The 14,819-nt window shown below is 33.8% G+C and overlaps 1 protein-coding gene across 1 annotated transcript in view; it reads left to right on the forward strand.

The window, feature by feature from the left end:
* Positions 1–14,819, forward strand: part of ANO3 (anoctamin 3) — a 394,322-nt gene that overhangs the window by 254,547 nt on the left and 124,956 nt on the right. Inside the window, exon 6 of the mRNA XM_026512215.4 lies at positions 9,758–9,916. Coding sequence (XP_026368000.2) covers positions 9,758–9,916 — 159 coding nt within the window. The remainder of the gene's footprint in view (positions 1–9,757; positions 9,917–14,819) is intronic.

Here is a 14,819-nt window from a genome sequence, read left to right on the forward strand (position 1 = left end):
TTTATTAATCTGTTTATGAACCGGGTAGCATCCCCTCCAGCAAGTAGAGGGCAGCTTCAGAGGGCTACAGAAAAGGAAAGGTTTTTAAAGGTAGAGAAGGAGCAGAAAAAAGGAAATTATTAGCAAAGAATCCATTGTTCTAGGCAAGGTCACCCTTCTAAGGGGAATGAAAGTGGTCCATTAGTAAATTGCCTAGTGCTGACCAGGAAATTCCCATGTTGACTGGTTAAAGGTTAATTCCTGGGGAGAGGGGGGTTGTAAAACAGCAATTACATTCAGTAATAAGTCTTCATTTACTGACTTGGGGCCTTAACCTAAGTGATGCCATCTTGGACCTGTGGTTTTCTTTTTAACAGACCTCATGGAATTCCTTCTGAACCACTAATGATCAAATACATTCAGTTTCATACCTCTGATAAACTTATTTTACCACATTTCATTTTTTAAAAAATGATAATGTAGGCACAAGTGTAGTTGACTTAAGGGGGTATGCAGTTTAGTGACCATGATTAAAATTGGAGTTTTATTGTTTAAAGGTCTTTGATTATAATAACTATAGTGTGTACCATTTTAAGTGTCACAGAGTGTTTCATGCATTTACTTCTTAAAATAGTCATGCAAGGTTATTATTGTCCCCTTTACACAGGTGAGGAAACTGAGGCTTAAGTTATAAGTAAGACTTTAACCACTAAGCAAATATATAATCCCAGATTGTTGATTGCAAAGGCCAACAGCAATGCTGATCTTTTGAACTGTTATTATTAGGAATATTTCAGTCATATTGAAAACTGTATTATTGGACCATATTTAGCTGTAACAAGCTTTGTCCAACACTGAACTTTACTGGATCTGAATTGCTTGCCTTATCTGTTTCCAAGTAATTATTACAAAGCTGAAGACTTCCATGTAATACTCCCTGATCCTTTTTCTCAATTTGTCTCAATATAACCATTCTGATTTTGGTGATTAGCTTTCTGATGAATATTTTTGTACTTTTACCACCTATGATATATATATTCTTGAACAACACAGAGTATCGTTTTTCAGGTTTTTAAACTCTGAAGAAATATATAATATATTTTATACTGCTTTCTCGAAAGTTCAACAGCTTTTCTTTAAGAGATATTTGAGCAGATACATCACATGATTCCATCCTGTGGCTATACAACAAATGGCATTAATGTATCACCACGGTTTATTTATTTACTTCCTGGTCCATGAGAAGTTTTATGTGTTTCCAGTCTTCTTCTGTTCCAGATAATGCAATAATGTTTCTTCTTTTGTTAAACGCTTATTAATAGCATCGCTGCTTTTCTGTTGGATTATTTGTCTTTTCTTACTGATTTAAAGTAGTTATTTATATATCCTGGAGACTAATCCTTTATTGGCTGTAGTCATGAAAAATATCTTCTAATGAAAGCTTACCTTATCACATTCTTTATGCTCTCTTAATGCACAAATGTTTTATTTGAAGGTAGACTTATTAATCATAGCTTTACCTTATTTCGAGCCAAGGGGCTTTTTTTCACGCAAAAACAAACACATAAACAAAACTACTGTTCTACTAAAATCATCAAAATATTCCATAGTTTATTCTGAAAGTTTTAAAATTTTGCTTTTCACATTTGTCTTTAAACTTTTTTATGTTTTTCTATTTTGTATACAGTATAGTTCCAAGAAAATAACTGACTTTTTTAGTGCCACTAAATGACTCATCTTCCCTATCCAGGAAAAGTACACGGATTTGTAATTCCATCTCAGTTCTCTATATATAGGTCTTTTTCTGGGATCTCTATTTTGTTTCTTATCTTGTCTATTCCAGCATGAATACCCTGCTGCCTTAATTACTATAGAATTGTAACAAATATTAGCATTTTAAAGGACATGCCAACTTACCTAGTTCTTTTTCAAGATTTTCCTGTCAAAGACACTTTGATCTTCCATATAATATAAAGATTAGCTTGTTAAGTGCATACCTGTACACAAAACCGTGTTGAGACCTTCAGTTAAATGAGACCAACTTTATAGTGAATGTGAGATAATGGACATTTTCACAATACTCAGTCTTGCTGTGATGAACAAACACTTTAACATGTTGTGTAGGTAAATATATGCATCCTTTTTTTTTTTTTTTTTTTGAGTCCTGTTTAAGAAATATCCACCTACCGTGAGTTCCTATGTTGGCTTTTAGATGATATATATATTCTTGTGCATTTTAAAATCAATAATCCATCTGTAATTGATTTTTAGAGCTTTATGGAAATAAAATTCACATACCATACATTCATTGCCCATTTAAATTGTACAATTCAATGATTTTAGTGTACTCGTAGGCTTGTGCAACCGTCACTGTAATATCCATTTTTAAATATTTCTTTTAAAGAAGAAAACCTGTACCCAAAAAAAACCCTGTACCTATTGGCAGTTACTTCCCATTCCACTCACTCCTGCAACCCTAGGAAATGATTAATCTATATTCTGTATTTATTTTTCTATTATAGAATTTCATACAAATGGAATCATATAATATATGGTCTTTTGTGACTAGCTTCCTTTACTTTGTATATTATCAAGGTTCAGCTATGTTGTAGCATGTGTCAATATTTAATTCATTTTTGATGCCAAATAATATTCCATTATATGGATATTACACATTATCACCTTTTATTTCTGTATTTATCACATAGACATTGCATTGCTTTTTCTTTTTTACTATTATGAATAGTGCTGCTATGAATATTTATGTACAAGTTTTTGTGTGAATGTGTTCTCCTGGGTATATATCTGGGAGTACAATTGATGATTTGGTAACTCTATGCTTAACATTATGAATAATTGCTGAACTGTTTTCCAAAGCTTGTTCACTATTTTACATCCCCACCAGTGATGGGCAAGGGTTCCCATTTCTGGTTTAATGTTTGTCGTTTTGATTATAACCATTGTAATAGGTGAGAAGTGGTGTTTCACTGTGGTTTTCATTTGCATTTCCCTAATATTTCATTAGGGACTATGCCGGTTGTCCATTGTATATCTTCTTTGGAGAAATCTATATCCAGGTCCTTTATCCATTTTTATCTGGGTTATTTGTGTTTTTATTGTTATTTATATATTTTGAATATAAGTCTCTTATCAGACATATTTTTTAAGAATATTATTCCCATTCTGTGTTTTGTCTTTTCACTGTTTTTTAAGATTTATTTATTTATTTGAAAGAGAGCGAGAGAGAGAGAAGGAGAGAGAGCACAAGTGCATGAGTGGGGGAGGGGCGGGGTAGAGAGAGAGAGAGGAAGAGAGGGAGAGAAGCAGGCTCCTTGCTGAGTGTGGCGCCTCACATGAGCGTGGAGCCCCACAGGGGGCTCCATCTCATGACCCTGATATCAAGACCTGAGCCCAAATCACGAGTTGGCTGCTCAACCGACTGAGACACCCACGTGTCCCCCACCTTTTCACTTTCTTAATGGAGTATTTTTTGGAGCACAGAAGTGTTTAATTTTGATATAGTCCTATTTATCTGTTGGTGTTGTATTTAAGAAATCATTACTTAACTCAAGGCCCCACACATTTATTCATATGTTTTAGTCTAATAATTACATAGTTTTCTTCATTACAGTAAGGTCTATGGTCCATTTTGAGCTAATTTTTGTGTATGGTTTAAGATAGGAATCCAACCTCTTTTGCAAAAGGATATACAATTGTCCTAGCACCATTTGTTGAAAAGACCGTTTTTCTCCATTGAATTGCCTTGGTACTTGCTGAAAGTCAATTAACCATAACTGTATGGGTTTATTTCTGGACTAGAATTGATGTTTGAATATAGTATAAAGTATGAATGACTTTTTTACATGGATATCAAATGCATATGAATCAGCATTATTTACTAAAGACAGTATATCTTCACTTTCTTTTCTAGCTTTACTGAATTTTATTTCTTTAGCTTATTAGTTGTTTAGAAGTTTTATTTTTAAATTTATCAGTGTTTGTTTCCATTATTCTTGTTATTTTTTTTAATTGATTTCTACATCTTCACCCACAGCAGCCACACTTGCCAGCATGTGTTATGATTTTCTACATATTTTTTTTCTACCTGGAAACGAGTTATACATACTTTCCTGCTAATTCTTCTAGATTTTCAATAGATGCATATTTTATTTTATCTATCATTTCTAGATGTTGTATGACATCAAGGTTTTGAAATTATATTGTTTGCCATATTACTAGAATCACAACCCTGATTTTCTATTTTTATGGCCTACTTCTGAAATGGTGCTAGATTTTTACTAGGACTTTACATCTCTGCATTTTCCCCTTTAGACTTTATTTCAGTGGTCAAAAAGAGTGCCACATTCCAAAGTATGTGCTTTGTATTCCAGTCGACTTACGAAATTTGATAACATTGAGCTAGATCAGACTGCTTTTCATTTTGGAATAAGAGAAGCCCTGTCTCCTGTTTTCTCCTTCATGATGTCAGAGGTGCCTACTCAGGTCAAAGTAAAACAGATCTCAATTGTCATTCATAATTTTTTTCTGAAAAGAGATTTGAAGCACCTTAAGTGAATTCAGCTCCCTGATATTTATGTATCATTCCATGCAGAAAACAAAACAAAACAAAACAAAAAAAACAGCTCTAGCCAGAGTTAGTTGAAAAATCCTTAGAGGTCTTAGGGAACAGATTCTCGGAGAAATATTTGGGGAAAAGAAAAGCGTCGTGGAAATGCCAGAGCTACAAAGGCCCTTTATTTGTTACAGCACCCACGCTTTGATTTGTGGTAGGGATTGAGAGAGGAAAGGCCAATTGTCTACAGCCACGAAAGTAAGGAATAGAACTATGAGTAAACACAGATTCTTTTATTTCTTCTTTTTTCCTTTTTTGTATCCTCTGTTGTGACAATTTCCAAACTGATATGTTATCCCCCAGTTATCCTATGGAGGAGTTTGGTGAGTGAGACTGTAATCTTCTTTCCCTAGTACGGTATTTCATGATTTCTTTTTAAAGTCAATTTTTAACCTTTTAAATAAGTTCTTTAATTTTGATCTAATTTATAAATCTCACTTTGACGGACAGACTCTAGGATGGCCTAAATGATCTCTCCCTGCAGGTATTCATACTCTTACATAATCCTCTTCCCTATGACTTGTTTCCAAACACTAGAAGAAAGCAAAGGTGATGAGATATCACTTTTTTGACTGTGTTACATTATATAAAACTGTCTTGCTGTCAGACTCACTCTGGAGACTCTTCTTTTTGGTTTAAGTCTCAGCCATGTTGGGAATGCCCACATGTCAAGGAACTGTAGGAAGCTTCTAGGGGCTGCAGCTGGCCTCCAGCTAACAGCCAGCAGGAAGTCAGACACTCCTTCCTTAGCCACAAAGAAATGAATTCTGCCAAGAATCTGAGTTATCTTGGAAGTGGATTCTCCGTAGTCAGGCCTTAAGATAAGAGTAAAGCTCTCCTGACTCCTTGGTTGCTGCTTTGTGCAGCCTAAGCAAAGGACCCAGCTAAGCTGCACCTGGACTCCTGACTCGTGGAAATGGAAGGTGATATATCTGCATTGTTTTAAGGTCCTAAATTTGTGGTAAGTTTTTATGCAACAATAGATAAAATAATTACCATAAAATATGGTATTCTGATGCATTAAAATGCAACCTCATCAGTGAATGTTTGGTGTACCATTAACGAAGCAAACTGACAATTCTTTATCTAACTCAAATACACCAGCAGGTGCTTGCCAGCAGGCCAGGCAAATGTAACCAACAATATGCTCTGTCTGACTGACTGAAACAGATCTGAAGTTTTGAGTAAATTATTTTTGCCCAACTTGTAAATATTAATTGAATCAATTCAATAAAAATTAAGTCGACAAGATGCTTTATCAGTGCAATTCCAAGTATTTAGTCTAACAAAATTACAATGACCTAATCTCATGAGTCTCTTTACTTTAAGAAGTTGTGTATAATCTAATTGTATAAATTACTGTAACGTGGCTATCCTTGTGACTTTGCTTATGCTGTGCTTGTCCCCCAATCTGTAAATTAGATATAAATAATAGCATCCTCTTTATAATTAAACAAGACAAGTTATACAGTGTGCAGTACGATTTTTCTTTTTCATCATCATCATGTTTGTCTTCTGATAATTCATAGTTATGCGTTTGTTATTGAACTGTTTATTTTGCTGTAAATAGTGTTTCACAAGTATATGTAAAGGATACCTGCTTTCCGTTGCTCTGATTCCATATCCACACCGACATCCTTTGGATTACTTACCAATGTTTCCATCTGTTTTTGTCCTGAAGAAAATGATTTTCCAAAAAAGTTAAAGGAGTCATTTGGATGATTAGAGAACAAGACAAATCCCAACGCAAATTAATATATTGCATATGTATTTTACTTTATTTTTTTGTGATAATAAGACTTTTCTTTAATCTCAAAAGGTCAGACAACATTGAAAGTGTTCTGTGTGCATTATCTCATTTAGTCATGAAAATAATCTTATAATGTTGATGATACTGTTATCCTCCCTTAAAAGCTGTGGGAATTGAAGCTGAGCAGCAAGATTAAGTTACATGTCTAAGAACACAATTAATTAAAACCCCAGTCTGTCTGATACAGATATCAGTACCTTAACCAGTGTGTCATACTGCATTATACTAACTTAAAGGTATGGTTACCATGTAATCAGTCAGCAATCACTTGTAGATTAATGACCTGACCTCATTTCATATCTGCCTGACAGAGAACTGTGATAAATTCGCTAAGATAACATGACCCTTAGTGGCTCCTGGCACCTGTTAATCTGTCTTCCTCTCATACACCCTGACATTCTTCAACTCTATAGCTCAGGTCTCTATTCCTGCACATATTAGACAGCATTGTAACTAAACATCTACATGCCTACTGCTCTAGATGTAGGCTAAAATCCCTGATAGACTTCTGTGTCCTCTTATTTTTTATCCCTCAAGTTTAACACAAAACCTAGCATACATTAGGTGTTCAATAAGTGCTTGTTAGATTGAAAAGAACAAATACTGGAAAAAAATATGCATCTCACAAACAAGCAGTTACTGCCATAATTTTATGTGAAAAATACCCTAAAATGTGTTTTCATGCAAATAGGCAGACTTCTATTGCTATTTGAAAATGGGCTAAAATCTTTGCAAAGGGTACTTTCTCAACATGAGCCATAACATGCATATTGTCAAGATATTCTTTAGGAAGGCCAGTTTTTCTGGAAGTACCTGAGCTTTGTGGTTTGTAACGTGTTAAATAATCAAGTTGTTTTCAAAACTGTTAAAAGATAAGGTACCTGATGGATAATCAGCATCCCATCTACTCTGAGCAAAACTAGTTTTATTCTGTCTTCCGGGAATAATAAACTTGAAAATTGTTTCTAAATTAAATGCATCTATATTGTAATTGAAAAGCATTTCACTATTCCAGATAATTTAAGAGATGAGTCTTGATTTCATGTTCGAACAACTATTATTGTATCAGTTAAAGAAGTTTTTCTTTTGGTGTCTAGATACAATGATATATGTAATGAATTTCCTGCTAGTTCTGTTTTGTAAGGTTTGAACATGGTTGATTAACATCTTGGCTAATGGTTGCCATATATGTATGAAAATAAAATATAATACTCGTAACCTTAAAATTATACAGAACCTATACAATTTTTTAAAAGACTTATTTATTTATTTTATTTTTTAGAGAGGGGGAAAGAGAGAGAGCACAGGGGGCAGGGGCAGAAGGAGAGGAAGAGAGAGACTCTCAAGCATATACCCCCCTGAGCATAGAGCCCAATGCGGGGCTTGATCTCATGATCTTGAGATCATGACCTGAGCCTAAATGAAGAGTCAGATGCTTAACCTACTGAGCCACCCAGGCATCCCTGTACAACATTTTATAAACATAGTTCAGAAGATTTCCACATTTCTCCATTCTTCTCTATTACCATCTTGATAACTGTTTTTCATTTTGCCTGGTAAAACTCATCATTAATAATTTAGAATTCATAGACTAATTAGATAATACATTAGAATTCTAGTTGATATAGTTTGATTGTGAACACGTTTACTGAGAGACAAAAGCTGTGAATAATGCCTAAGGTCACTTATTGTTAAAAAAAATATTGATTTTATTTGATAGTAAGACAGCTGTTTCTCTGGGAGAGTTAAGCATGTTTTGCTTAGACTTAGAACAATGGGTAACAGTAACTGATAGGGTTCCAATTTCAGTCCACACTGCTCTTAAAATATGAAAAGCATGTAAAATTGATTAAAAACTATCTTATTTTCTTATATTTTTCCTACCAAACAATCATTTACTTCCAGGTCTTCTCACTGAAGGACTTTTGCCTTCACCTGGGATTAAATGTGTTTTTAGTACCATAAGACTCAGATGACCCTTAATAATGGACTGGAGTGGTGGTATACTTTAGGCGAAGGAAAATGAGGAAGAAAATTTGAATATGATTTTGTTTTAGCCCAATCCTTGTTTAAATTAGTATGGAGATGTCTGGAGGGAGTGGGCCATAGGTATTAAACAAAGGGCACACCATGGCTATTGTAGTTGTGCTGTAATTTTGTGATTATTTATCTTAACTTGTTAGAATTTTATTTGTTTTAAATATTGGAGGGGAGAGGATGAGAAATGATAACACGATTTCTTCCTGGCCTTATACTCTTGAGGTCGGCCTTACACAGGACTATGGATATTGCCTGCCTTCCTTTCTTCCTCCCACAAATATTTACTGATGCCTACTCTGTATCTGATTCTGGGTTAGATGTCTGGAATACTCTGAGACAACACAGTAAAAACCCTTACTTTGGTACAGTATTCTACTAGGATAAGGCAGACAGCAAACAAAAGATAATGAATAGTTTAGTGTTCTAGAACACGGTAGGCGTTAGTAAGTGCTAAGGAAAGTAGACTGGGGAAAGTGGGCCAAGAGCAGAGGGTCTCCTGGAGAGGAGTTATGTGATGTCATTGATAATGTGGAGGATCACTCAGGTGCCTCAGCTGTCAGGCCAGGTGATTCTTGCAAGGCAGGAATTTGGTGGAAAATTGGCCAGTCTATAAAAAAAAAAAAAAAATGGCTTTGGTGGATGGGTGCAGCAAGGTAAGGGCCTTAAAAGCAATCCTGATGAGCAAGTGATTAGTCTTAGTAAGTAAGCTGTTTTAGTTGGCTCACAGTTTTATATCCTGTGAACAAGTATTTCTTGGAGCAACAGCTCAGGAATTAGTTTTTGGTTTAGTATTGTTGAACATAGGTTTAGAAAATAGCATCTTTTCTGAGTATTATTTAATATTGGAAGCTATGTTGGCTTCGATACTTTTGTTAAGCCTTCATGCCTTTATTTTTGAAATGGGAGTTGTAAGTATTAAATAAGATCAAACATGTGAGGCACTTATGTCTGAGCCTTATGTTGAATAAATACTCAACATATGCTAGCCGATATTATTTTTATAGGACCTTATTGAATAAACCATACACATTTTGATGCCAACATCAGAGAACCAAGTTCTGGTATCAGACTGCCTAATTTCAAATTCTGGAACATCACTTGCTAGCTCGTCTCCTATTATAGATTGCAAACTTTCTTTAATCATCTTTCCATATCTCATAACTGGAATGTAAAACAACACTTTTTTTTTTTTTTTTTTTGCTATTGGATTGCCAGTATCCAAACCAAAGTGACTGAAACCAAAATGTGTGTGCTTGTTTAACCTACACTATTAACAATCATTGCTTTATTTGCAGAATGACATGAATTACATAGCATCCAGTGGTCTTCTATTCAAAGATGGCAAAAAACGGATTGATTACATCCTGGTTTATAGAAAGTCAAATATACAGTATGACAAAAGAAACACATTTGAAAAGAACCTCAGAGCAGAAGGCCTGATGTTGGAAAAGGAGGTAGGTGCTTTAATAACACTAGTTATGTGATATAATGGGCTAGAAGGGATATAATCTCTTATGTTTTAGCCTGGGAAGTGTATAGCACATGTCTTTATAAAATGTATAGTTATTTTCTCCCAAATGTAAAAGAAATACTTATGTACTGTCCCACTTAAATGTGTATTCCTTTTTTACTTATACATTTCTGTAAGTTAATATTTTTCAAAGGGCATAACTATTTTTACAATTTTACAAATTGAAGAAGAAATGATTGTACCTCTATAAAGTACAAAACCTACGAAAAGAAAAATGCTGAAAGAAAAGAGTACCAAGCCGTTGATGTTTGGGTTTCAATATTGGAACTGTGAATGCGTTCCTTCTCAATCCTTTCTTTTTTTTTTTTTTTTTTTAATGCCTTTATTTTTTTTTTCAGGCCTTATCTTTTCTTTTCTTTTTTTTTTTTTTTTAGTGCCATTTTAGGATCATAGCAAAACTGAGAGGAGGGTACAGAGACTTCCCATATAGCTCCTGCCCCCACACATTATGTCCCATTATCGACATCTCTGTACCAGGGTGGTACCTTTGTTACAATTGATGAACCTACACTGACTCATTATTATCATCCAGAGTCCAGTAGTGTTCACTTTTGATGTTTTACATTATGTGGATTTGGGTAAATGTACAATAAATGTATCTACCCTACAGTATTATGCAAAGTATTTTCACTGCCCTAAAAATCCTGTGTGTTCTGCTTCTGCATATCTTTGCCACCCTCAGCTCTTGGCAACCACTGAGCTTCTTACTGTCTCCACTGTTTTACCTTTTCCAGAATGTTGTATAGTGAAATCACACAATTTGTAGCCTTTTCAGGCTTAACGTCTTTCACTGAGTCGTATGCACTTAAGGTTCCTCCATGTCTTTCCATGGCTTTATAGATAATTTCATTTTAGTGCTGAATACCATTCCATTATCTAGATGTACCACAGTTTGTTTATTCATTCACCTACTGAAGGACGTCTTGGTGCCTTCCAAGTTTGACAGTTATGAATAAAGCTGCTTTAAACATCCTTGTGCAGGTTTTTGTGTTTTCAACTTCTTTGGGTAAATACCAAGGAGTGGATTGCTGGATCATATGGTAAGAGTATGCTCATTTCTGTAAGAAACCTTCAAACTGTCTTCCCAAATGGCTGTACCATTTTGCCTTCCCACCAGCAATGAATGAGAGTTCCTGACGCTCCAAGTCCTCACCAGCATTTGCTGTGGCCAGTTTTCTGGATATTGGCCATTCTAGTGGGTGGATAGAGGCAGCTCACTTTTTTCATTGGCATTTGCCTGAATATGATGTACAGCATCTTTTCATGTGCTTATTTGCCAACTATATGTCTTGTTTGAACAGTGAAGTGTCATCTAAGGCCTTTGAGTTGTTTCTTTCCTTATTGTTGAGTTTTAAAAATTCATTATATATTTTGGAATAACAGTTCTTTATCAGATGTGTCTTTTGCAAATATCTTCTGTCAGTCTGTTGCTTGTTTTCTCATTTCTTTTGACATTGTCTTTCACAGAGCAGAAGTTTTTAATTTTAAATAAGTCCAGCTTATCAGTTTCTTTTTCATGGACTGTACTCTTGGTGTTATATTTTAAAAAGCATCCTCATACCCACGGTCATAAGTTGTCTCTTATTTTGTCTTTTAAGCGTCATATAGTTTTACATTTTAATTTAGATCTTGATCCATCTTTAGCTAATTTTCATGAAGGGTGTAAGGTCTGTGTCTAGACTTATTTAGTGAGTTAGTTTTTACATGTGAATGTCCAGTTGTTCCAGCATCATGTGTTTAAAAACTGGTTTTGCTCCGTTGTTTGATCTTTGATCCTTTGCAAAAGATCGGTTGACTTTCATAAGTCAAGTTGATATTTATGTGGGTCTATTTCTAGGCTCACTATTCTGTTCCATTTATCTACTTGTCTATTTATTCACTAATACCACTACTGTAGCTTTACAGTAAGTCTTGAAGTCAGGTAGGGTCACTCCTCCAAATTTGTTCTCCTTCAAATCGTGTTGGCTATTCTGTGTCTTTTTCTTCTCCATAATCTTTGTCAGTATCCACAAAATAACTTATCGAAATTTTGATTGGCATTACACTAAATCTATAGATCAAGTAGAGAAGAACTGACATCTTGACAGTATTGAGTCTTCCTATCCATGAACATGAAATCTCTCTCCATTTATTTGGTTCTTCTTTGATCTCATTAAGTAGAATTTTGTAGTTGTCCTCATATAGACCTTGTACATGTTTTCCTAGATTTATACCTTAAGTAATTAGATCTTTGTGGTGCTCATGTAAATGGTATTGTGTTTTTAATTTCAAATGTCACTGTTCATTGCTGAAAGAAAGCAATTACTTTTGTATATTAACCTTTTATCTTAAAAAATCCTACTGTAATTGTTTATTAGTTCCAGGATTTGTTGTTGTTGTCGTTGTTGATTTGTTTGAAATTTTTACATAATGACTATGTCCTCTGAGAACAAAAGAGTTTTCTTTATTCCTCCCCAATCTGTGTACCTTTTTTGCTCTTTTTATACCATACTGTATTTGATAATACTTCTAGTATAATATTGAAAAGGAGTGGTGAACAGGTGTCTTGTTCCTAATCTTAGTAGGAAAGCTTCTAGTTTCTCACCATTAAGTATGTTAGCTGTAGCTGTTTTTTAACTATTCTGTATCAAGTTGAGGAAGTTCAAGTTTATTGCTAGTTTACTTAGAGTTGTTATCATGAATCAGTGCTGGATTTTGTCAAATGCTTTTTATGCATCTATTAATATGATCATATGATTTTTCCTTCTCAGCCTGTTGATGTGATGGATCACATTAGGTGATTTTCAAATGTTGAAACAGCCTTGCATACTTAGGATAGATCCCAGCTAGTTGTGGTGTATAATTCTTTATATACATTGTTAGATTCTATTTCCTAATATTTAAAAAAAAAATTTTGCGTGTATGTTCATGAAAGATATTGGTCTGCAGTTTTGTTTTGTTCTGTTTTCCTTGGAGTGCCTTTGTATGATTTTTGGTAATAGTGTAATGCTGGCCTCATAGAATGAGTTGGGAAGTTTCCCCTCTACTTCCATACTTCGAAAGAGATTATAGAAAAGGGCACAATTTCTTTCTTAAATGTTTGTACCTATCTGGGCCTGGTGCTTTTTGTTTTGGAAAGTTATTAATTAATGATTCGGTTTCTTTAATAGGTATAGACCTATTCAGATTGTGTACTTGTTGTATGAGTTTTGGCAGATTTTGTCTTTAAAGAAATTGGGGCATTTCATCTAGGTTATCATATGTGAGCATAGAGTTAACCATAGTATTCCTTTATTAACCTTTTAATTTCCGTGGGATCTGTAGTCACACCCCCTCCTACATTTCTGATACTGGTAATTTGTGTCTTCTCTCTGTTTTTCTTAGTAGGCTGTCTAGAGGCTTATTGATTTATTGATCTATTCAAAGAACAAAAAGTTTCATCAATTTTTCTGTTGTCTTTTCTGTTTTCAATTTTACTGATTTATGCATTAATTTTTTTTAATTGAAGTATTGTTGACATAATGTTATAGTATGCTCTAGTTCTTATTCTTTTCTTCTACTTACTTTGATTTAATTTGCTTTTTTTTCTGGTTTCTTAAGGTAGAAACTGAGATTATTGACTTTGAATCTATCTTCTTTTTTAATACATGCAGTCATTGCTGTAAGTTTACCCCTAAGCACAGCGTTCACTATATTTAAAGTTTAAATAGTTTAAATTTGATAAATTGTGTTTTCACTTGCACATAGTAGAAAAATATTTTTTTTCCTCTGGAGATTTCATCTTTGCCCTATGCGTAATTTGGAATTGTGTTATTTAATCTACATATATTTTGAGATTTTCCATTTATCTTTTTGTTATTGATTTCTAGTTTAATTCCACTGTGGTCTAAAAGCAGACATTATATGATTTCTATTCTTTTAAATTTGTTAAGATGTGTTTTATGGCCCAGAATGTAATCTATCTTCTTGAATTGGTCCATGTGAGTTTGGGAAAAATGTATATTCTGCTGTAAATGAAGTAATTTATAGATGCCAATTATAGGTATTTGATCAGTGGTGTTGTTGAGTTCATTGATTTCCTTACTGGTTTTCTGCCTGTTGGGTTTGTCTATTTCTGATAAAGGAGTGTTGAAGTCTCCATTTGAGGTAGTGCATTCATTTGTTTCTCCTTGCAGTTCTATCAGTTTTTGCCTCACACAGTTTGACATTCTTATTAGATACATACACATTAAAGATTATTATGTCTTCTCGGTGAATTGGCTCCTATATCATTCTGTGATGCCCTTCTTTATCCCTGACAACATTTTTTTCCTTGAATGCTTTTTTTAAAGTGTTCTTTAAAGAATTTTTTTTTCTAGTGAAACAACAAAACTACCAATGCTAATTAGAAAAATAGAAAGGAGATAAATAGAAAGGAGATAAAAGCATATATTTCATACTCCTTTTATCAAAACAAACAAAAACAAAAACCTCTTGCTATTTTAGTTAAACCTTTAAGGTCTTAAAAAACACATATTAAACATATATTTATCATATTACAGAAAGAAAAATCTTAATGTGAAAAATTAAAAGTATAAAAATGTACAAAATAAGAAATCAAAGGTTACATCTACTATCTCCCAACTCATGTCCTTTTCTTTATTAACAGCCCTGTTAATACCTTGATTTTATTCTGCTAGGTATCCCTCAGGATATTTTTATGTATATATAAATATGTACACGTTTTTTAGAAAAAAATAGTCATATTATACATACTATTCTACAACTCAAATCAGTCATTTAACAATATATTTTTGTTATCTTAAATTGCCATTATATTTTGATCTAACTCATTTTTTATGAGGTGT

Source organism: Ursus arctos, unplaced genomic scaffold, assembly GCF_023065955.2.
Source record: "Ursus arctos isolate Adak ecotype North America unplaced genomic scaffold, UrsArc2.0 scaffold_23, whole genome shotgun sequence".
NCBI classification, from domain to species: domain Eukaryota; kingdom Metazoa; phylum Chordata; class Mammalia; order Carnivora; family Ursidae; genus Ursus; species Ursus arctos.